General features: G+C 42.0%; 1 protein-coding gene across 1 annotated transcript; it reads right to left on the bottom strand.

Annotated features, from left to right (window-relative positions):
- Nucleotides 1-3957: 3957 nt before the first annotated feature.
- socs7 (suppressor of cytokine signaling 7) lies at nt 3958-24688 on the bottom strand. Its single transcript, XM_023411439.2, has 10 exons — nt 22822-24688; nt 21774-21841; nt 18494-18598; nt 16913-17047; nt 16600-16745; nt 14976-15144; nt 9732-9860; nt 8119-8254; nt 7349-7493; nt 3958-6575 (listed from the first exon to the last, which is right to left on the bottom strand). The coding sequence occupies exons 1-9, from the start codon at nt 24375-24377 to the stop codon at nt 7373-7375; spliced, it is 2565 nt and encodes an 854-aa protein (XP_023267207.1). The 5' UTR covers nt 24378-24688; the 3' UTR covers nt 3958-6575; nt 7349-7372.
- Between the last annotated feature and the right edge of the window lie 154 nt (nt 24689-24842).

Genomic DNA, 24842 nt, shown 5'->3' with positions numbered 1-24842 from the left:
ATGTCTGAGGGGCTGTTCGGGCAAAACAAGAATGACAACCGAGCTGATCAATGAGCTTTAAGTCGCTGCCGTCTGACCCGTTTAAAATGTCCCGTGGTTTATTATGAGGAGCATCCCGTTATGTGGGATAACAGTTCTAAGCCAGTGTAAACGGATTAAAAGTTTATTTTAAATCTGCAATACAATATTTCTTACTCTGTTTATGTATATAAGTTCAAGATGGACAGAATAAAATAGAATTGACTGCGTTTATTATCCCTGCACAATTGTACAACGAAAAGTTAACTGCTACCCTTGGGTGCAACAGTAAAACAACTTATATATAATAATAATGATATAAAACAAATATGATAAGCTCATAAAAAATGCATTGTTCCAAGATCAACCCCATGGATCCCAGCCTTTCCTTTTTGGTTTTTGATCCCTTACAAGAGAAGTAGAGGCCCCGTTCACATTTCAGGTGACTGTGAGCTCCACTGTTTAATGGTCACAATTAGTCTCATTTAAATAATTGTTCAAGATCAAGACCCACACACACACAAAACTGTCCAATATTCCATTTTCTTGTTGATACTTTTGCACTTTTACTTTTACTTAAGTAGAAATTTGAACACGAGACTTTTACTTTTAATGGGATATTTTAAACTGCCTATATATGTATTTTTACCCAAGTAAAGGATCTGAATACTTCTTCCATCCCTGCTGGTGACACCTGGCTCAAACATGTACGGTATGCAAGCTGCTGTCTATTGAATCCCATTCTATTCAATATAACCTGCACAACAGGCTGTGTGACCTTCAAAGGCTCTTTGACCTATTGTTTGGCCTCTAGGCTTGTGTAAGAACAGCTACAACAGATATAGTGCTGAAGTCATCAGGTTAAATAATTGTAAGCGTCACCAATCAATATCTGTTTACTATGTACCAGACGCAATAAAAACAAGTAATGTGAGTGTGAAAGTGTTCAACACAAGGACTCGAAACACACACAGAAACATGGACACTGACCTGGACGACATTACAAAAGCAGAACACAGTTTTTAGCTACAAAAAAACCCCATACTGAACATATGAAGAGAGGTGTGTTGTGGATAAGTTTAAATAAGATAGCAGTAGCAGTCTTATGCTCTCCCTGTTATAGATGATCAATATACCAAGAATTAAAATTGAAAATAGAAAATGAAGAAAAAGGCAAATAAACTCCTATATTTTAGCATTCGGGCTAACGAGGGCATAAATAATGTTAAAAAGAAAAAGGAAAATTAAAAAGGAAAGTGGGAATATTTTGGAACCACTAGTTGAAGTTTAACTTTTTTAAAAAGTGAAATCTTTATCTGAAGTGACTGTAGCTGTCAAATAAAAATAAAATAAAAAGATGCAATATTTCACTGTAGAATTGTGAGAGTGGAGAAGAATTAGAAAGTAGGGTTTCAGGTCGAGGTCAGATTCGATTATTTTCAAAATGTAATTTACAGAGAAGTTTCTGTCTTTTTTTTTCTGACTTTGCCAATCATCGTCTGCAAGCCTGGCAAACAAAAGTTATTATTATAGTGGATTACAGTGAAATAAAGCCTCAGGAGGGCAGGTTGGGGTCATAAACTTGATGAGTTCAGTTGGGGTTGGGTCTTAGAAATGTACAGACAGAGATAGCAAGTGGAACATAATGGGAATATTGGATTTAAATTTATTAGCTGATCAAAAGCCTTTAACCAGAAGCCTGATGTTTTCAATGACTCCGACTGTGTTGGACTGACTGGATGATGAGGCGCTTTTATTGGTCTCAACATAATCCAAAGAATTGGCCTCAAGTGTGTTCTGCTGTTCTTTTTAGTGCAGCTCATTCAAACTCACACTGGTGACTTGGACTCTGACCAGATCCGAACACTGAAGTCTTGGTCCTTGTCTCTTTGGTTTGGTGTTGGTCACAACCCAGAAGAGAGAGGCCGACACGATGCCGGCTCTGCCTCTCGCCCTGTAGAGAAATGTTCCAGTCGCGGCTGTCAGTCCCATCTCAGGCGACATCCGCTGAGCTGGCCCCCAGCACTTTCAGGCAGCATGTAGGCCGCCATGAGCGTGTCCCTCTTTCTCACCGGGTCGCTCCTTTTCACTCTATTCACATCCACAATGCATGTGGCCCTTTTCATACAGGCTTCTCCCAAAGAGTGCACTTGACCTTATTCACATGCAGTCGTCTGTGTTTCTCCCCAGCACGTTACCTCTCTCTCTCTCTCCCTCTCTCTCTCCCTCTCTCTCTCCCTCTCTCTCTCTCCCTCTCTCTCTCTCTCTTCTCTCTCTCCTTCTCTCTCTCTCTCCCTCTCTCTCCCTCTCTCTCTCCCTCTCTCTCTCTCTCTCTCTCTCTCTCTCTCCCTCTCCCTCTCCCTGCACGGCTGCATGGGTTTGTAAAGTGCTTTGGAAACGAGAGTCCTGCTTTTAGCTGAAGCATTTTCTCCCTCTTCACCTCGAGTGGCTGCAGTTGGCGGTGGAGGATGCTGATCCTGTCTATCACCTCCTCCCCAGGCACCTCTGCCTCAGAGAGAAAGAGCTGCATAATTCAACTGAGATATCTCACTCTTTTTTTTTTTTACTTAACAGGCTTCTCGAATGAGCCAAAGCGTCAGCCGCAGAGTTTTAAGCCTTAAACATTTAGGAGGGAATAGCTGACGTTAAAAAATTAAACGAGAACTCAGCAGCAGAAACTATTAAACATCTTTACACCGTTAACTCACAGAAATAGAAACCACAGCTGCTGTTATAGCTCGTAGTCATGTCAAGTGCTGCATTCACCTTTCTGTTGCCTGGAAAATAAACATTCATACTTGATCGATTAGTTAGAAAATTAATCTGCAGCAATTTTGATAATCAGTGAAACATTTAAATAACTTTTAACTTTTTAAAGCTGTTTCCAGCTTCTTAAATGTGAAATTCACTGTTTTTATTTGTCTTGTATGATAGTAAACAGAATATGTTTGGGTTTTATAATTGCTGTGTGGCCCTGTAATATATTATTTTTCCAGCACATTCTACATCATGTGATATTTAAAGTCTGATTTCAGTATCTTTTAGACTCAGCATATTCAGTTTGGACTATACGTTCCCATAAACAAATAAAGGATTCAATATTTACTCCAAAGGACTTTATTCCTGGGAGTGTGCGCAGTCGCTGTCCAGAGAAAACCATGTATCTCCAAATTCTGTGTTTTTGAATTTTTCAGATGAATCCAAAGATCCAGTGTTTAGGTTAAAATAACTTTTAAAATCCAATTTGAGAATCTGAATAATAATTTTTTCCAAAGCTGAAAACCTTGGAAACAGCAGCTTGAAAAAAAAAACAAAGTCCAACTTACTGGTTGTTCCAGAAGCTCTCAGCCACCTCTCCTGGTCTTCCTCAGCAGGTGGAGTTTCAGCGAGATGACCTGAGGATTTCAGTTACACAACAACAAAATATACAGTATATTAAAACAGTATATCACTGTTCATCCACCGATTGATCACAAAACAACAAATCATCTCCATGTCAAGTCAGCAGCTCCAGCCAATGAGGAAGCCCATGGATGGGGTTGAAAGCTTTAGAAAAAACAAGTAAGTTGGACCTACATGTTGGAGGCTTTTTGTCAAGGGCTATTAAAAGTTTTGGAGATACATGTTTTTTTTTACAGATAATATATATATATATTTAAAATCTAAATGATTTAGTAAAATATTGAAACTATTTTTGGTGTCTGCTCAGTTTTATCCGGAGGGTGAAGGATTTTTAATTCATGACTTTTAATTTGTAAATTCCTGCTGCAGCTTTTAATTTCCTGCACTCTTTCCTATGATAAGTCTAATTATTATTATTATTTCACAGCTATCAGACTTGACATATTTTCACTTTCAGACTTTGAATATTCAGTTGAAATGCCTCCATACTTTTCTCAACCACTTCAACATCAATCTCAAATTAAAAATATTCAAATGTAAAAAATTACGACACAAACCAATATTTATTTATATTTTCTTTTTCTTTTTTTTACTGAAAATGCTGAGCCAGCGGCCAGCGTCGGGGAGCTGAGAAACAGAATGAGCAAAATACACCTGGGCATCTCCACAAATAAAACTGACAGGTAGAGATCAGTCGTGGCAGAGACACACACTGAGGCAGGGCATCATGGGAAAATGAGGCATCTGGGTATAATCTGAAAAAACAGTGCTCTGACACCAAATTCAAACAAACATCTCAACATTAATTTCATGTTTAATTAACTCCGTCATTCTTTTGCCTTCAGTTCCTCTGAGCCATCTGACTGTAAATGTCTGTTTAAATCATCTTTTTTTCTTCTTCTAAATTGAATTTCTGAGGGTATTTTTTTTTTTCTTTGGTGTATTTTTTCTTCTCCTGTGAATATCTGTCTGAAGAAATACAAATTTAAGGATTTAAATCTCTTGTAGAAGCGCCAAGTATCTCCCACCAGTGGCCTCAATAGACCAGCTTCACGCAGCTCTGGGACACGTCGTGCTACGACAACGAAGCAGACGAGATCAAGGACACCTCTCATGCTAATGAAGTTCATGAACTCGATATATTCATAGCCTGGCTTGATAACAAGTGCATTACCTCAATCTCTAGGCTGTCAAAAGGCATTCTGGGAAATGTAACTGAAAAGAAATCAGCAACATGAGAGGATGAGCTTATAATCATAAAAATTATGATATTACAATATTGTCAAATGAAACTTGGGACATCCAGATGTTCGGTCTTTGAATGTTCAGCAGGTTCAGTTACAGACTTCCTGTAAAACAAGGTGGTGCTCCAGTGACATTTGTGAACCAGTGAAGGATGCTGCTGCTAATAGTGATGGGTCTATGGGATGTCACAGCCACTAACTGTGACATCACTGATTTGGGCGTGGCCCGAAGTGCTGGACGCTAGCAGGTTTCAGCCATGGATGTACGATAGGAACTGGGTAACCGGATGCAAAGACGGCATCCTGTGACCTGAATGGAAACTGATGAATTGCTGCATCAGCCAAAAAAGGCGTTCGGACCACTGCACATGCACATTAGCATTTCACCGCATGTTCCCGCTCGGGATGACGTCATGAAAATAAAACTGACTTCTCTCTGTGGGGAAGTTTTACAAATATAAAACTTCACCGGATTAGAAATTCACCAACTCTGTCAACAGTTTTACAGACGTCTCTTTTATGATTTTCTGGGGATTTTTGTTTGTTTGTTGCAAAACCACAAGTGACCACTAGGGGGATATTGGCACTAAATGGCTCTTTAAATACATCCATGGTCCCGACCCACAGAGGGCGGTGAAGCACGGCCTGTTTCCAGACCTCTGAATCACCACCAACACCTCCGAGTTGTTCAGTAATTCAAATATGTCTGGTGCTGCTCATTAACGGTTGTTTCTTACAGTTGTAGAAACATTTGATCGATCAGAGCTTTGTGACATGATTAAAAATGGAGAGGTCATCTTGCTGCACAGCCGGCTAGCTACTGCCACATCCATGAGAAAGAGATTGGATATTATGGCAGAAAATAAAAACATTGCATGTGAACATTTTTCTGAAATGTTCAGAATCAACATGTTTGCATTTTGCCAAATATTTAAATTAACAATACATTCGCATTACTGTGGTTTAATAGAAAATGTAATCTGGCTGCAATTACGTTTCCTATGAAATGAGTTTCCTGCTGCAGTTTACTTGTATAAAAAAGTCATTTTTAGGGGAGAGAGTTGAAGTTGACAACAAGTTGCTCCTGTGTTCATGTTTGGTTCGAGCAAAGCGAAACTAAATGACGGCGCTTTCAGACAAAAATCAGCGAACATGAACACAACGTCAGGTTGAAAGACGGGAGAGAAATAAAATAGTAATTCAGTGTGAGCATCGGCTACAGAAACACAACTGAAACATTCAGGGGTTCAGGTGTTTGTAGGAAAGTAGAACTTCATGTTCATGGGTAAGTTGGTGCAACAAGCACTTCTGATTAAGTTTTGATTTTGATCTTTAGCTTTAGCATTAGCATTTGCATTGTAAATAACAATGGGAACGTATCCTTTGTTTTAACCCAACATGGCAGCACGACGCTGTTGTACTTCTGCCGTCTGAGCTCAGTGATGGGCCTCAGCGTCCTGCCTCAGTGTGTATATCAAACCCTGAGGGCAACGTTTAATCCAAAAACCCTCATTTTGACAGAATGGAAGGAAAAACAAGAAAACGGCAGCAAACAACAGTTGTACAAATTGACCAGTGTATTTGTGTTTTAAAAGTCCAGTTCAGCAGGTTCAGGAAATTTGCAAATCGAGTTCAAAGTCAACGCTGTCCCTCTGTTCCCACCGACATGTTTGCAGGCGAGAGCATCTCTGCAGTCCCTCCGAAGACGAGGCTGAGTCCTCTGCATCTGCTCTTCTCGTCGACGGTTTTCCCACCGTCCAACTGCAAACACTTTCCCTCCTTTCATTAGTCCAAATCAACAGAGAGGCAGGTCCATCCCCGTCCAGCTGGACACACAGATTTCCAGGGACTCTGATCGGCTGATGCTGGAAGACTGGCAGACCAGTACAGATCAGTCCTCCACACAGAAACCTAGGCAGAGAGGAAGGTTTGGAGGAAGGTTAGAGGACCGCCACATCAGGCACTAACTGGTTTCCAATACTGCGCTGCATATGGAAGATTAAATAATGATAATAAGGACATATTATATATGTATAGGACATGTATATTTCAGAAAATGTTAAACTGTCCTTTTAATCACTTGGCAAAAGAGAGGCCACTGCTTTCTCTGCAAAGGCTTTTCAGTTGTTTTGTATCAAATGTAACAACAGTTTACATTTTTATGTTCTGTTTTCACCTGCGTCTGTTTGTTTGTTTGTTTGTTTATTTGTTTGTTTGTCAGCAGGATTATGCACTGAGCCGATTTGTGCCAAACTCGGTGGAGGGATGGAGCCTGGGCCAGAGGAGAGCCCATTAACTTTTGGTGTGGATCCAGGATTTATTTTTTATCACTTTATGAGATCAGACATTTTTCAGCACGTTTGCCAAATTCTTAGGAAATGATGTTTGGATGTTGACGTAAATAATCAGACATATTAATGGTGTTGACATCTTTTGACTTTGTACAATTTGGTGCAGATTCAGATAATAATCTGGATCTGGATTGTTTGGCCTTGGTGGAGGTTTTCACTTATAACAAACCCTTTTTCATCGCTGCTTTGTACATTTCTTTTTCTTCAAGTTTGTAAATGCAAGTGAAGGATGAAAGTATCAGAAAAATGTCGACCTCCTGTCTTTGTCTGTCCTTCAAACATGTGGTGAATTAAGTGTGACAGCTAAAATATGGTGATGAAAAACGAACTCACTTTGAGCTGAGAAGAACTCTGCTGCTACGTCTGCGACTCGGCCTCCTGCTCTGCTCCCACCACCCTCCGGATGCTCTTGATTGACAGGTACATCTCCTCCTCTGGGTCGTAGTAATAAAACTTACTCAAGTAGGAGATCAGCGGTCTGGAAAGAGGTGAAGATCCGACACAGAGAAATCAACAGTCAAAAGTCATTCGAATTCATCTGGGAACCATTAATATTCTACTGGAGCTGGAACCAGTCCATCAGGTAGATCTCAGGATATTTCACTGGATAAGTGAGAACTTTGACCTGTGATTAAAAGTCAGAGCATCATCAAACGCATTAGGATTCATCCTCTGGGGGATCATGAACATCCCCACAAAATCACATGACACTCCATCCAATAATTCTTGAGATATTATCAGTCTGGACCGAAGTGGTGCACCAACAGGTATTGTCAGAGAGACACATTGATAACATGTCTGAACAACTGAGACGCCACCACGAACAGATTCTCCCAAAGATAATTTTATCATTTTGCATAATTTTAGGAATAACAACGAGCTTGCTGGATTTCCATCCTTCTCTAACTGATTCATGTGCTTGAATTTGTCCAGATCTGTTTGATCTGACACATACCATGTCCATTTAAACTGTGGATGACACCTTGAAAAAGAAGGGTTCAGTTTTGTGTTTTTAAAAGATTGTCACGGTTCTGTCATGGTTTACGACGGGTTCACGTTTCAGCGGGAGGATATAGGTCACGTGACTGACAGGTGACGAGTACCTGGGCAGTGGAAGCTCCTGGATGTGGTCGATGCGGACTATCTGTCGGATGCAGAAGCGACAGAGGTGTTGCAGTGACTTCACGTTGCTGAAGCGAGATACAGGATACAGCAGCTGAACTGGGGTGGGAGGAAGCCCTGAAAAACACACACACACACACACACACACACACACACACACACACACACACACTTGTGTTACTGCTCTTGATCTTGTTTAACATCATCTCCTGTTAAAAAAACAAGTGTTATTTCATATGTTTCGTAATGTCAACTAATTCCACCAAAATCAACAACGTGTTCGTCTTTCTCTCAATATTTTCCTGCTGAGTCTGTGACTCTCAGCTTGAGGCCCCTCGACCCGAACCCGAACCCCACAGCACAAAAATATAAAGTTTCACTTATATAAAAAGCTCAGTAATTTGCTGAACAGCTTCACGCTGTAGTCGATCAAACTGGAGGAAATGGTTCTGTTTTCACCTGTGGAGTAAAACACATTTGCTGCTCTAATGATCATTTATAGCAGCACATTGAGTCATTTAGGTCTTCCTGCTGTACATGTAAGAAAATCACTGATAAAAGAACATCATGATATTTAATATTAATTTTGACGATGTCAGTCTCATGATGGAAAGATTTTCAGCATTAAAGGAGCTACTTGAAAGATTTGCCATTGCTACATAGCTAACGTTAGCACTGACAGCTGTTTATCTACGAGTCTAAAAGAAATGTTGTGAGTGAGTTCAGCATCAAACTTCTTTTACCTGCCAAGAGCCGTCTCCAGAGGTGGAAAGTAACACCAATGTCAACTCTTGCTTTGCTTCTATTTCTATCACTTCGTTTCATCTACTGAAGTTAGCATGCTAACCAGCTAGATCCAGCCTGCTCGGACTGTCTCGTCACTTTCCGATACCGAGTCAATGTAGCCTTGAAGAAGTAACGCTGCCCAGAGGACACGTTATAACCTCATGTATTGTAAACACAACAATGGCTGAAGCTCTTACCAAAATTGGGAAGTAAACAAATGTGAATGCTAACATTGGCTATGTAGCTATAGCACAACTTCCAAATAGCTCCTTTAATTAGGCTTAATAGCGACTTCTAGCAGCTCGGCTTTGACTATATAAAGTTGAAATATGAAGTCCAGACAACAGCTGGACTGGTGTGTCATAGTGGACTGTGGTGAATTGTGGGATACACTTGGTGCAACAAATGTGGGTTACACTCGTGTACTACCTGATGAAACATAAACATAAGTGCTCAGAACTGCTGCACTGTGGGTAACTGAACAGACGCTGGAAATGCAAATACACATGGTTATTTATACATATCCAAGACAAAAACATGGACAGCATGTCTTCAACATTCGAACATACTTAATGCCATAAATGCCTCACCAGGACCCCGTCATACTTACTGTATGTTGAGGTGAAAACACTCACATATTTAGGTGCATTCTCACAATCATAAATCATTCACAGGCTGAACGCAAACATACAGACAGTCAGATATATTCCTGCTCTCCTCCGTCTCTCAGGCACTTCTCACTAAGTGGTAGCTCACATCCATTTTTGATCGGCTGGAGCTGCATGTGGATATATGACCTATATTTTACCTGGGACTCTGGAGCGGAGGAAGTAGAGGAATTTGCCGTTCTTGGAGTGCATGATGGCTCGCTCGATGAACTCCACCACCGAGTGGCAGCGGTCCTCAAACTTCGGGTGACACCACAAGCTGAACGTCCCTGGAGGCAGAGAGAAATGTTCTTTTCTTTATGTATCGCATGTAGTATTTTATCATCTATAAATCATTCCCACATTAATTATGAAACATGTGTATCATTAAACATGTCTGATCATCCTGTTAGATGGTTTTTCTGGATTTGGATTGGATTTTTCTGATTGAGGCAGACATTCAAAGTCAGGTCCACATGTTCCCCCACTTGTACAAAATTTTGTTGCTCCTCTACTCTTGAACACATGACTTAAATTAAGAGCTTAAATCTGATTGGCTGAGCAGTGCAAAAAAAAAAAAAAGAGGGTGGTGTGCAAAAGTAGAGCTGCATAAATAGGACATTTTATTGGTTGGTTATTTACACCAACATCAGGCCATGACTATGACTTCCTGGAAAATGTTTACCTCTGGGAAAACATGCATGCATCTTTAATGTTGACGTCACGCCTCACATAGAAGCATATATAAACACTTGTACAAATGAAACCTCACATCTCCATTATTCTCTCCAGGCCTGGATTTACACCAGAGCAGGTAAAGTTTGTTTTTTAGCTGTAAAACATCTTTGTTTGTTACAGTATTACATTGTATTATTTATAGTAGTAGTATTATAGTATTAGTTGTTTTGTTACAGTGTGAATGTAAAATACCTAAATATATGATATTGGTATCAATTTCAAAAATCCATAACTGGTTTTTGCAATTGAAGTTACATTTCATGACATTACGGTCATCATCCATCACATAATGGAATTACAATAAACCCCATTTCATGACATGTTTTGTTCCAGGATTTTAGGTTGAGGTGCGGTTAAAATCATAAATGGACGTAGCCTCCGTGACGTCACCCACAGGTTTCTGAAGAGCAGTTTTGAAGCTCAGATTGAGCTGATTCACAATCGCCTACTTGGCAGTGCTGACTCCGCCCCTAAATCCCAGCTAATCAAAACATGGGCAAAGAGGAGGGGCGTGTGTAGAGCCAAGAATTGGTGCATGGGGAATATGGCAAGCATATAAGATGACCCACCTGTCACTCAAAGAGGCCACGCCCTCAATCTGCCACAACTTAAAGCCTTAATAAAATGTAAACAGGTGAGTTATATAAACAGGTGTCATAAAGGAGGAAATTAGCTCTAGACACCAAAACAGTTTTTGTACCAGCCTGTAAACATGTTTATTTCTGCTGGAAAGTTGGACATTTTACCTTTTTCACTCCTGTGTTTGGCTTCATTTTTCAGCCCCGGAGGTTACGCTCGTTTAACTTAATAATTCAGTGTTTTTTGCTTTTGAGGCTCAAGTTTACATACGCAGCTGTGTGTCAGGTAAGTATAGTCTCAGAGGACTTCTTATATCTGTGACTTAAGTCAGCTGTCTGGGGTGGCTTAAACGTACACACACACAAAGCAACTTGTTAAACAAAGCTTTTTAAAATGGGCATCTCTCAACCATCTAAAAACACACATTTACACATCAGATCATTCCTGTGTAATTTACCAACACGCCTTGGATTCATCCTTTGGCGTCCTTGAATATCTGTATTAAATTTAATGGCGATCCATCCAATAACTGCTGTGATATTTGAGCCTGTGCCAAACTGACCAACCGACATGATGCTAACATGATGCTAACATGATGCTAACATGATGCTAACATGGCTAAAGAGAAGATTTTACGAATAAAAACCTCTAATTTGCAGAGAAAGCCGACTAAATACAACCAGCCACTCTGTGTTTACACACACACACACACACACTCAGCGTGAGTAGAGACATCTGAACGTGTTGGTGTGTGCGAGTTGACTTCCCGTTGACCGCTCAGAGGTTGTTTATCTCGAAGCCATTCTGCTCTCGATTCATGTCAGGCCACAACGCGTTCATGCAGACGTGATCGTGCTGATGTGAATGTGTTGTGTCAGTCGGGGCTGCACGTCTGAATAATGAATGTGTTTCCAGGCATGACTCTATAGCTTCATGATGGTGACTCATTAATGTAGAACCCCATTCGTGTGTGTGTGTGTGTGTGTGTGTGTGTGTGTGTGTGTGTGTGTGTGTCTGCCCGGTTACACATGTATTTTTCACAAGTCACCTTGTTAGTTTGTCACACATGTGGCGTGTGTACAAATACACACGAGGTGTTATGTGAGTTATTCATGTGTCAGTACTGTACTGTGACCTTATTGGAAGGTTGTGTTTATTCCTAATTTATTCATGCTCTTTTCTGCCCTCATGTACGCTGACATTTTAGTTTAATTTGTCTCACAGACTTCTTTTGTTTTCCTGTTGCTATGCTCTAATTATGGTCAGTCTGATTTGTGCATTGTTCTGTCCAAAACTGACGTGGCCAATATAACTAATATACTGTACTGTACATGTTTATTATAGAAATATAAAGTACTGTGTAAAAATAGAGGCGCACTTTGGCGAGAAGCATATTTCAAACCTTGACGCCTTTAAAAACAGTGTAGTGGCACTTTTGTTGGATACAAATCAAAGAAAAGTTTCATGAACTTTGGAGGTTGTCACCGTTTTCTCTTTTATCTGAATGTTGCTTTAAGTATTAATTCAAGATCACACCACACCGCTCTACTGCTACGGTTAGATGTTAACGTTAGCCTAGCTGTAAGCTAAAGGACATTTTCTCAGGTGCTGTACTTAAACTGCTTTGCTCACTACATGTATTTGACAGTTTGAGTTACCAGTTATTTTACAGATTTTCCATTAAGGACAGATTATGAGTTTATAAAATATGACGCAGTGTGGAGCTTGTCGTAGGTTTTGCTATTGCTACATAGCTAGCATTAGCATTAACTGCTGTTTACTCGCCAAAAGCTTTAACTTTGAATCTGTGTCCTTTTTCACTGTTTTCTGATGTTTTATGGAATAAAAGCTTAATGAAGAAAATAACTGGCAGATTCATCGGTTATGACAATAATGTTGCAGCAATAAAAGTTTCCTCCACCTCAACCAGCCAAAACACGTAAATGCTACTTACGCATGAATACATCAGTGTTAATTACAAAAGGCCATTATTCTGCTGGGTACTTTTACTTCTGATATTTTAAGTACACATTGCTAAAAAAGGCTTACATACTTTAACTTAAGTCACATTTACTTGTAATGTAGTATTTTCATATTGCAGTACTGTTACTTTTACTTATGTTAAGTATCCGAATACTTCCTACAGTCGTCAACACATCTTCACTTCAGTTGAAAATGTTTCAACTCTCACAGATGCATCTTCACCTCAATAGAGTAGATTTGCATCCACTTATGCTTCTGCATCAGTTTAGTATCAGTCGCCTCTAAAATTAAATGCTGGAGATGTACAGTCACATCTTTGACATCACAACAACATTCATGTGCGTGATTTGTTGCTCAGTGAGCGCTAGATTCTGTTCATGTGTCGGGACACAATTTCACATATTTTTCAGTTACAATAAATAATCTAAACAGTTTTCTGAAGAAATCCTCTGTTTGTTTGTCGACTAAAAACGAGAGAAAATCTCTTTATTCATCTGATTAGAGTTAAAACAAAGTGAACTTCAGGCTAGATGCAGGAGTACAGTTTTATATGCAAACTCCTATATGTACTGTATGTTAATATAGGGTCAGTTTGCATGTGTGTATGAACGTCGTCTGTGACTCATCGTGGTAACGTGTCCCCATACATGTGGTGTGTGTCCATATTACATGCCTCGGGTGTTGGATGACCAGCATATGGATGCACATGTTTCTGTAGGCATTATGCGGCTCTTTTATGTGTGTATATTTGTATGGCTCTGCATTGTGAGGACCAGTTTGCCCTTTGTCCAGTCCTCTGGTTCTGACACACCTTCCAGTGGCTGTCTGAGGGTTAAGAAACTGGTTTTGTGGTCGGGGTTAGAGTCGGGTTCAGGTTGGGGTTAGGAGCTGGAGAGTGAGACGGTGTCAATGAGTGTAGAAGCATTAACATGTGTGTGTCTGTGAGTGAGAGAGAGATTGCTGCGAGCATGTATTATGCTTGCATAGTTGCACACATATGCAACATATGCATGTCGAGTTGTGTGTGTGGATGTGTGTTTGCGTATCTTTGTGAGGACTTGATTGATAGTGAGGACTGAGGATCTTTGTTGAATCTCTCTCTCTACGCCACACTTTGCTGTCTGTATATCCACATGATGACAAAAGTAACCCTGACACTTTAATGTGTAGGTTTTAAGATTTAGTTTTTATCAGCATGTGTGTGTAGCAAAGGAGAACACATAATGTATTCATATCACAGATGTTAACACGTCTTTGTGTGTAAATTCCTGACATGGTTCTGATGTCAAATTTAACACAACAAGAACTGCCCTAAAACACACCCATAAAACAGTTTGAGTTAGTTTTAATACATCTGTTCTAAGAGTGTGTGTCGTTTCACGCACATCCGGCGCCGGTTTCACAAAGACAGACTTTGACTGTGGCTTATATACAACAAACAGTCTAAATTCATCTGTTGTACAAGGCAAAGTTTAGTTCTTGACTATCTTAAGCCGGACTGTGGTACAATGAATTCTGGGTAAATTAAGACTTTTTTCAAAATAAAGAAAATGGAAATTATGAGCCATGTTTTCCTGTTCTTTTGTTGTTGGGTGACACTGCTCGGCGCAGGTGTGACTGATTACCATGTTACCATGGTAACACCGGTCTTAGGCCCGAGTTAGCCGGGGGGTACGGTGTCTAATGTTTTTGTGATAAAATGACTCAGACAACAGTCTTTGATGCATTAGACTGATGTATGAGCAGAATTAACACTGGACCAACACTACAGACCAGCCCGACCCCCGCTGTCTGCATCCATGTCACTTTCAATGTATCAGGGGTTTTAATATTAAGGTCTAGAGATGAATTATGTGAGTGACGGACCTCTGTGTGTGTGTGTGTGTGTGTGTGTGTGTGTGTGTGTGTGTGTGTGTGTGTGTGTGTGAGTGGGACTCTTAAACCAAGACATTCCCTCGTTAGGGTTTGGATCAGTCATTCAGCTGTGATGGATAAGACTCTGGTTGGGGGCTAGGGGAAACAGTCAGGGTATAAAAAGACAAACATGCGTGTGTGTGTGTGTGTGTGTGTGTGTGTGTGTGTGTGTGTGTGTTTGTGCGCCTCACCTCTGTAGTGCTCCATGCGTGTGTGGTGCGTGACGCCCTGCGACCTGAAGCTGAGGCTCAGGATGTATCGAGGGTCCGAACTGTCCCGGACCAGGAAGGATCCGTCCGGTTTCCCCTTCAGTTTCATCTCTGCGTCCTCCCAGTTCATCGGCCCCCAGTACCAGCCACACTGCAGGCAGAGACGCCAACACACGTTCACTGAGAGAACCAGCCGTACTGCCTTTTAAATTAACCTCTTTTAAAAGATATATTTTTATAGGTGTGCTTGGGATCTGAATCTACTAATGTTTTAAATCTATTATTATATTAAGTCGTCATCCTGTTTCTGATCGATTAATTTAATTATTTTAGACTGTTTTATATCATTTTTACTGAACCTCATTCTCACTTTTCTCTCCCTAAACTTGTTTTTAATCATTTAGTGTTCATCCTCAATTTTATCTTGTCTTGTAAAGTACTTTGTAACTGTGTTTTAATTCTTATTCTTCTTATTCTTATTATCATTCTTCTTATTATTATTATTATTATTATTACCGCTCCTGCCTCCTCTCTCTCGTTCAGAAAGAACCTGAGGAAACTTCTGCTTCTGTCAACACAGATGACTCTATAGTGCAGTTTTGACTATTACGTAAAACATTATTTGCTTCGATGTTTCTACTCTCATCTCACAATTAGATTATTTAGACAGAACAGAAAAGGAAGGCAAACATTTTACAATCTAATAGTCAACACTGGATAATGGAAAACAACACTTAAAGGTCCCATATAGTGTAAATGTCTGTGTCCATGTGTAGTGTGATTATAGATCAGCTCTAGCTTCTATATTAATACTGTGAAAGTATCAAAGCCTCAGTCCACAGAGAAATGCACACAGCCTGTATTCAGAAACTGAGCCTTAAAACCAGCCGTCAGGACTTCTGGAACTTTGTGATGTCACAACAAATCAGTCACCAAGCCCCGCCCACCTGGACCCACCATCCAAACCTTGCAGGATTTGGTTTCTCTGAGAGTTTTGACCTGAAATCTGCTAAATTTTTATTGGATCAATTAGAAAACAGTCAGCCAATCAGAAGAGAGGCTCAGAGCCTCCTCTGTTGTGATTGGCTCACAGACCTGTTGTTACTAGAGCTGCAGAGAGAAGCCTGAGAGAGGAGATGTAAAACTACACTGAGATGGTTTTTGGTTCTTAAAACCACAAATATATCTTCTGATGGATCAACACTTCCCCGGGTTCACTGGTTGTGCTGTTTATGGATATGAATTACTGAATCAAAGTCAAAACATATTCTTTTTTTAGTTTTAGGACCATAATTATTTTAGTTTTGTAGTGTGCTCATGTGCATCTATATCTAATTACAGTGTGTTTTATTTAAAGTAATTATTTAAAGAGAAAACCTGACACAAGGAGTAAAATTAAAAAGACTTAAACGATTAATCAAGTTATCAAAATTGCCAATTAATTTTCAGTCAAGCAACTAATTGATTAATCAGCTAATCATGTCGGCTCTGGAGTACTGGATGGTTTCTGGTTGCCTAGGGAAACAGTAAAACTGACATGCATAGTGAGGGTTTGTTGCGATACTGTAAATGTAACTTGTTCTCGGGTCTCTCCGGTCTGTCTTACCTTCTCCAGCTCTCTCAGACTGGCGGTGAAGTTGCTGGCCTCAGACCGCCGCAGGGCACACAGCATGGGGGGTGGAGCCTGTCTGCTGGGGGGTAGCGCATCAGACGGCGATGGAGTTGAATGAGGAAGAGCCCGGAGGAAGGCGTCTAAAACAATGAATTTAAAGGTCCTATATGAAGCGTTTTTAGCATCAACATGCTACTTTCATAAAATCAACATCCTGTTAGTCAATTCAAATGAGAGTGTGGAGGAGACGACTGGTCAAGCCCCTCCCCCCTCCCTCCTCCCATCCCAACCCCGTAACGTGTCTTACCATTGAGGCTGAGACTGTGCTGGATGGTGGCATGGGAGGGAGGAGGAGGAGGAGGGAGAGGCAGGGGGAGGGACTGCAGGGAGGCGCCCATAACGCTCACTAGGAAAGGCCCAGGCTGAGGCCCAGCTATGTCATCTGGAGGGGGGACAGTAAGGAAAGGAGAGAGTGAGGAGGGGAGGGGAGGGAGGAGCACAGGGGGAGGGAGGAAAGTGGGAGGAAAACGAAAACAAAGTGTCAAGAAGGGAAACGGTAAGGAAGGAAGGAAGGAAGGAAGGAAGGAAGGAAGGAAGGAAAACAGAATTTTTCAACACCATCAGACCCAGTTCACCAAACTAAAAACCTACGTGTCACTCCTCTGAGCCGCTGAGCGCCATGTTTCCAAAAACTTATTAAAATTAAAAACTCATTAATGAGTCTGACTGTTACACTGGGTGACGTGTTCCTTCATCACCATGAAACACACACACCGTCCCGCTGCCCCAAATACTCTCTAGAGCATCAAATGTGGATTAATCCGCCGCTGGAAATAGACCCCCAAAAAATTTAAATTACTGAGCCTTTAAAACTGTATATTTGTGAGCTGTTTTTAAAGATTTACTTCTTCAGTAGGAGCCAATGGGCTTGAACAAGAGAGAATTGAGAAATTGACTAATAAATAGTTGGGTTTGGTCTTCTCGTGGGATTTGTTAAGGGTAATAAAAATACATAATATCACCAACATTATCTTAAACCTCAAACCGAGACGCTGCTTTAGTCGGCTGCATATGTGGGTCAGAAAATATCAGAGGCTCGGAGCAAAAAGAAAATGCACTTGAAAGGTCAGAGAACGGCCTTGAAATTAGAAATGAGGCGAAGAAAAAATGTCCCGATACTGAGGAATATAAACTGTACAAATGTTTTCAAATTGTTTATCTTTTCTATTTATTTATCCGTCTCCTATATAAGAAATCTGTTATTGAGTGAGAACCAAGTCTGAACATCTTGATATTCAGTTTGAAGCCGTGTTAACTGTCAGTCAGTCAGTATTGTCAGTGAAGCAGCTGCACGGAGGTAAAAATAGACAAATAAGTCCCTAAAAAATCCAAACAAGAACATAAAATGTTGTTTTCTTTCCCCCCCGGTACAGATTGTTTTTCTGTGAAAGGAGGAAAAACAGTTTCCTTTTGCCATCTTACCATCGACTGAGTCATCGCGTCCAGATTTCAAATTAAATCTGTAGTTTGCAGCTGACCTTTCAAAGCTTCTCCAATCAGATTACAGCAGATTACAAAAACTTGTCTGTGTCTGAGTTTCCAGAAATGTAACGACAGAAAACGAAATTGACAAATTTGACCAAGATAGGAATATTAAGAGAAACTGCCAGGGCTTCGCTTTCAGCCGGACTTGGACAAGCCAAAGTAAAGCCTGTAAGCAAAGGCTTAGAAAGGACGACTTGGTTTCATCGGCCTTCTTGCTGCCGTATTTATCATTTAACATATTATATTATTGTGTGTGTGTGTGTGTGTGTGTGTGTGTGTGTCTGGATGAACGAGAGGAGGAGAGAAAAAATCGAAAAGACAAACAGGAAGGAGAAAAATGTACCTAACAGACTGAGACTTCGGCGTGGAGGAGGGGGCGGCGTGGGAGGGTGTGGTGTGTTCGCCCCTCGCCGTGAAATATCCACATCCACCAGAGAAACAGTCTCACCTGAAGCCAGAAAAAGAGTGAAAAGAAAAGAAAGAAAGGAAAGGAGGGAGGGAAAAGAGAAAGAGTGAAGGAAGAAAGTGAAATAAAAGATGCAGACAGTAGCTACAAGAAAAAGTGGTTTGTGTATGTGTGATTGCCTGTTGTTTGGCCTGCGCTGCAGAGAGCCATTAAAGCTGCACCAGGCAGGACGTTTATGGAAAATTACACCCGGCTAATCAGCCTAAATCACTGCAATAAAGAAGAACATCCCATCCCCGCTAATTGAGCTGCTGCAGATTCACTGTTTACCACGGCGAGATTCTGCAGTTGGGGTCGGTTACTGCCGGGGAAAAGAAACAAAATCAAACGTTAAGAGCCAAATCCCCAACGTCTCCTCAACGGCGGAGAAAACCGGACTCACTCACATCTACATCTCTGCCTCTGTCATCTCTATAGCTCCGCTTCTTTTTCCTTTTGCTTGTGAAACATCACAGACCGGCCTCGGTTGGTAAACACGAACATGATGTGCGCAGGACTTCTGGGTTTTGAAGTCCCCAGGATTTCAAATAACTCGCCCTCGCTCTGATGGGACCGCCAATGCGAATCATCGCTCGGTGCAGCTTTAATGTTTCTGTCTAATTGGCGGTTAGCGCTGTGCAGAGCATGTGTTCATTAAAGTCCAAGAACTACAGAAACTCAAGTAAATGTAGCAAAACTGAAATCTACAAGCAATGTGGGACACCAGAGCGAACCTCCGAGCCCTGTGGATGTGTTGTGGGCTGATTCTCATAAAGTCAGCTAAATATTTTTTGCCTGCTGAGTTACAGATCTCCTCACCATCCTCACCGTACCCACCGGCCTTTCTGAGCTACATCCGGTCTTATCTAGTCTGGTGCACCAGTTACAGAGTCTGACTGGTGAGAGCAGTTTATGGTTGCGGCGTTTTCAGCTGAAATCCTGCACGTGTGCGTGCACGTTTATCTTTAAAGGAACAGTTTGACATCTTTAGAAATGTACACGTTTTTATCGTTTATCGTGTGGATCAAACAAACGAGACACAACGTGTTAATGAGGGAACTTTACAGAAGCTGGTGTGAGTGGATTTTGTACTAGCAGGCTAGTTCCCCTTTAGCTTCTTTGTGCTAAGCTAATCTCCTCCTGGCGCCTCCTGCTCATCTAACCCTCGACAAGAAAGTGAACAAGCATATTCCCCAAAACTATTTCTTCATTATAAAACCTACATGTATGTGCATGTAACTTGTATCCTGTTTGAATTATTATCCGATAATTGCATCACATCTTTTCAGTCAACTACATTCCAGCTCATTAACGTCACTTTTACACTTTTATGGTCAATACACATAATTTACCTCATTTTTCAGTTTTAAAAAACTAAATTTTGAATTATTTTGACTGTAGTTTCAATCGGAGGGATGTGTTGATAATTTAGTCAGGATACTGTTTTGAGACCATGTCAATATTGTGACCTAGTGTCACACTGTAGTGGAGCGAAGACCACAGACGCTATACGTTTGAATAAAAACACCCAAAATTCAATGCAAATAGTGATTTTTAATTAAATTTGCAAAAAGTGCAGTAAGGAACGATCCATGTTATTTTCAGGCAATTACGTGACAGAAAACCAGATTTCTGATATAAAAACTTTTGACTGGAGAACAACAGGAGGGTTAAATACTGAAACGCTGACCGTGGTTGAAGACACACTGAAAGCTCTTTTCTAATATTAAACTGTATTGTATTCAAGAAAAGCTCCTGTGAGATTAGTTTGTATTAAGAGAAAATTAAACATGGAAGTTTGGTTGATTTGGTTTGAAGTATTTAACGGTTTTATATTCTGTATTCCTCAGTGTGAAGTGTCTGAAAATGAGCGGTTTTGGTATCAGCACAGATACCCAGGTATCGTATCGGCATTATGATAATACACCACTTTAAAACACCAGTAACGTCTAATTTTGTCACTTTATTGAATAATAATGTTTAGTACAGCAACACTGTTGATACTTCGGGAGATGTTTGTATGTCGCAGTAAAGAAATAGGTCCTGGGAGTGTTTAGCCTAGCTTAGCACAAAGGCTGAAAGCAGGGCTAAAATAGTTAGCCTGCATCAAACGTTTAAACCCCAACATCTTATTTTCTATTTCTTCACAAGTTAAATACTTAAATACAAAATGTAAATAGAATAAAATAGAAGTAGAATAGAAAGTCTCATATTGTCATTGTAATGTACTTGTATAAAGTGTTGCTCCTGGATTTGCTAAAAACAATTAAAAGATATGGCTTCACACACATGAAAAAAAATCCTAATATAAATAGATGAATAGATGATAAACAAGTGTTTCCCTGTGTGTTTGACATTTGTCTGCACATCCAGCAACAATGAAGTGGAACAACTTCACAAACACAACTCAGATGTTTTGTCACAACGTATTGATTTGCACTTTAAACCATCAGATATAAATATCAATTCAACCTTGCTAAATAATCACTATACGAGGTCAAAATGACAGGAAGCCTCTGTCTCACTTTCTCCAGATGTTTGTGTCAATGTTTGTGACCAGGACAAACATCAGTGGGGTCATATTTCAAAATAAAATACAAGAGTTCATTATATGGTTTATATTTAAAATCTTAAGCTGCAAAGAAACTTTAGCTAAAGTACAAGATTTCTCTCTGACGTGACGGAGTAGAAATGTAAAATAGAATAAAATGGAAATAGTCAGTGCATTAAAACGGCACCACACTACTGCACAGTGGTGTAACGGTCCAATACGATACAGCAGACATATTCATACAAGTACATTTGAATGTAAAGCAATAGATATTTGTCTGACCTCCAATAAACCTGTGTGAAGTTGCTTTACCGTAACTGATCAAGCCGACGCTGTTTCAAAAGTCAATCAACAGAATTATTGATAACTGATGAATTGTTTAATTTGACTATTTGGTTGAGTGGAAAAGAAAAAAGCAATCTGAGGTCATCACATTTTGGGGAAGTGTGATGGATGTTTTCCACCATTTTCTGACATTTGAAACTATTAGATTGATCTTTAGATAAATAATCTTTAGTTGCAGATCAATAAAGAGTTTGAGCGTGCTGTGGTGTCAGTGACGTGGCAGCTGGAACATTTACTGAAAGAAACCAGAGCAACGGCCCGAAGCAGCAAAGCAGGTCTTACCAGTGAAAGCAGAGAGGGAGGCAGGGGAGAAGGCACTGTGGGCCCTGGTCAGTCTGGGCTGGTTGTGACTGCAGGACAGACATCAAAACAGAGAGGAGAAGAAGAAGAAGAAGATGTGAGGAGAGTTAGAGTGCAGAGAAGAAGAAGTATTAGCAGCTGCAGAGGTGGAGAAAATGAGCTTTTCAGTATGAGTGTCTGTGTCTGCAGGTCCTGCAGCTTTCCCTTTTACTTTTTCTGTTTGATGCTCTCAGCTCTGGCAGTCAATACGTTTGAAGCAATGTTTTTTTAATCATAGCCTTCCCTCGGCGTGCTGCTGTGAATAATGACTAAGCAGTGAGGAGGATAGAAGGTGACAAGCCACAAAGGTTTGAAAAATCTCTGCGACTGATAACATGCAGCAGTGAAAAAGTTCCTGGACGTCTGAGAGAGAAGGCCGACAAGGTGCCAGCTGACGGAGTCGATCCCAGCCATTAGAAAACAATGACTGACGCGTCTGTAAAGACTGGATTGTCTGTGGCACAGTGGCAGTCACTTGGAAAGAAATCAACATGACTGTGAATGAGACCTCATCAGGACACAAAACAGTGACTGGATTCACAATGTGCTGCTTCTGAATGGTTTTACTGCACATTAGTTTTTTTGCAGCCACTTCATGTCACAGACTTTTAAGTTTTTGGAAGATGGATCTTTTCTGTTTTTCTTGCTTAAACGTCCTGACCTACATCTAGAAAATCTCAACTTTGGCTTCATTCACAACTTCGAAACATGTGTTGGAGTCCAATCAATTAAAAACAGAAACTAAACAGACAGGCTAAGTGTTGAGAAAGTGATGAAGGGGCTGTTCCACATTGAAGAGCTATATTCTGCTCAGTGATGTATTAACAGCCTTGAATTCTCCCTGGGAACATTTTCCATGTGTCATTCATGTAAAATTACTTCAATCTCCTTTCAGTGACATTGAGAAATGAGAATATCATTAATATTGTTACTATCATTATTATTATTATTATTATTATTATTATTATGAGGGCCGTGTGTGGCTGCTCACCTGTCTGCGTCCTGCTCAGCACCAGCAGCGCTCGCCATGTCCACCAGACTCCCGCCAGAAGACACTGAGTAGGTCACTGAGGGCCTCTTGTCCAGCAGGTGATTGGAGCCGCTGCAGCTTTTAGTCCGGAACAGTTTACTCAGGCGGATCTTTAACGAGCCCTTTTTGGACTTCCCCGGAACTTTGAGCGTCTTTTCCGCACCTGCCGCCCGGCCTGTGGGAGTCCGCGGCGCGCTGGCGCACCGCTCCGGCCGCCTCCTGGGTGTTGACGCCAGGCTCGGATTCGGGCTCGTGGTCCAGGGCGAGTTCTGGACCGGTGTGGGTGACGGTGACATGGCGGGAACCTGGGCGACAACCTCTGAGTCCCCAGGGCTTACCTGCGACAGCCGGCTGGCTGAGCTCCCGTGGAGGCTGCACACCTGCGCGCCAAGATGCGCCGCTGCCGCCGCCTGTGTCGCCGCCGGGGACATCCCCTCCACCTGCCTCCTCAGCTCCGCCTGGAAGCTGCTGATGGAGAAAGCCCCAGACATTTTCTGAACTATTTCCCTTTTCCTGTTGAGTAAAAACTCGCGGCGTCCGTTCTCATCATCAGTCTCATCCTCCGGGCACTCCTCCATGCCCAGGCCGGCAACATCCCCGCTCCCCAGCCCCTCCAGCACCAACAAAGCATCGCTGGTCTCTGTGGGGTCATCCCCGGGTTCTACTCCCCCTCCTACCGGCCCATGTGCCCTCTGACACGAGCACTGCGGGAGCTCCCCTGCTTTGAACAGCATCTTGGGTACGGCACCGACCCCCAGCTCCCCGAACCGCCGGGCCAGCTCAAACACGGCTCCCTCTCTGTCCCTGGTGGCGCAGCCCCATTTAGAGTCAATCACGGTGAGAGGGTTGGATCTCTCTGACAACAAGGGCCACTCGGGCGGGGTAGTCATGAGTCGATGCCGGCGGCACAGCTCCGCAGCTCCTTGCATCTCCGCGGACACCGACACCGGGGGATGCGCTCCCCATGTCCGGTCCAGCAGGTTCTGCTGCTGCTGAACGTCTCCGGGACTCAGGGTGTTGTTATTGACAATCGGGCCGGAGCAGCCAGACCCCGGGCTCTGGTCCAAACCCAGGGCATCCCTCGGCTGATTCCGACGGTCTAATTCTAAAATCCCTTCTCCGTTCCGCATTATATTGGAGAAGACCAGCAGCTGAGGCCGTAGGCCAGGGCTGGGAGCGAAGTCAAAGCCCTGGGCCTCCATGGGGCTCTGCGGCGGAGGAGGCGCGGACAGCGGGGCTCGGCTCTCCGTCACCCCGGTGTCAGGTGCAGCCGTGCCCTCGCCGCTCGGCTGGGCTTTGTTCAGGCGGCTGCTGGGATGCTCGAGGCCCGCCGTCGGATCTCGGCTTATATCCAACCCCGCTTTGACGCCGCTGTGAGCCAGGACCTCCTTCCCCAGCCCTGCCACCACTCCTCCCGGCGGCAGATTCCCGTTTTCTGCGTCCAAGCGGTCATCCTCGGCCGCGGAAACCAGGCGCATCAACACGAAATCGGGCGACATATCTTGCGCGTTGTTCATAATTATTCCTCAGGATCGCGAGATGAGAATTATTAGGCGATCTGCTCTTCACATAGCTAACCGCGGAGATCTCTTCCCTATAATAAAGAAAGGGCCAAGCTGCTGCTGCTGCCTCCCATAAACAGGCTCTGAGCGAAAATGCCAAAAAATATATCAGGCGATTTTTTCATCCTCCTCCCTTACGACAGGACAGCATCCATCTGTCAGATATAGAGGGAGATGAGTGCAGTTTGCTCCCGGCAGCAGGCGGACCCCTGGGTCAGACATGCGGTCTGATCTGAGTAGAATAAAAGCCAGTAGAGTCTCCGGTCAGTGACCACAGTCTGCCTCTGTGTTCCCAGCCAGGCCCCACCCGCTCCTCCTCCGCGCAGCCCATAATACCACTTCATGAGCATGGATGATGAGAACTAGTGTAAATTAGTCTGTGGCATTTTAATATCACAGGGGTTACCTGATTCAGCTTCA

This window comes from Seriola lalandi, unplaced genomic scaffold (genome assembly GCF_002814215.2).
Source record: "Seriola lalandi dorsalis isolate HSWRI2012SDOR001 ecotype SW California unplaced genomic scaffold, Sedor1 jcf7180002054466, whole genome shotgun sequence".
In the NCBI taxonomy this organism is placed as follows: domain Eukaryota; kingdom Metazoa; phylum Chordata; class Actinopteri; order Carangiformes; family Carangidae; genus Seriola; species Seriola lalandi.
The sequence above is the reverse complement of the archived record's forward strand: the minus strand, read 5'-3'. Positions and strand labels throughout refer to the sequence as shown.

Excerpts from the sequence above, each read along its gene's own strand:
- socs7 (XM_023411439.2), bottom strand. The coding sequence starts at position 24,377 with ATGAACAACGCGCAAGATATGTCGCCCGATTTCGTGTTGATGCGCCTG. Across the intron at positions 18,599-21,773 it reads CTCCCTCTCTGCTTTCACTG|GTGAGACTGTTTCTCTGGTG; the intron begins GTAAGACCTGCT and ends TTCTGGCTTCAG. Across the intron at positions 9,861-14,975 it reads ACGCATGGAGCACTACAGAG|GGACGTTCAGCTTGTGGTGT; the intron begins GTGAGGCGCACA and ends CTCTGCCTCCAG.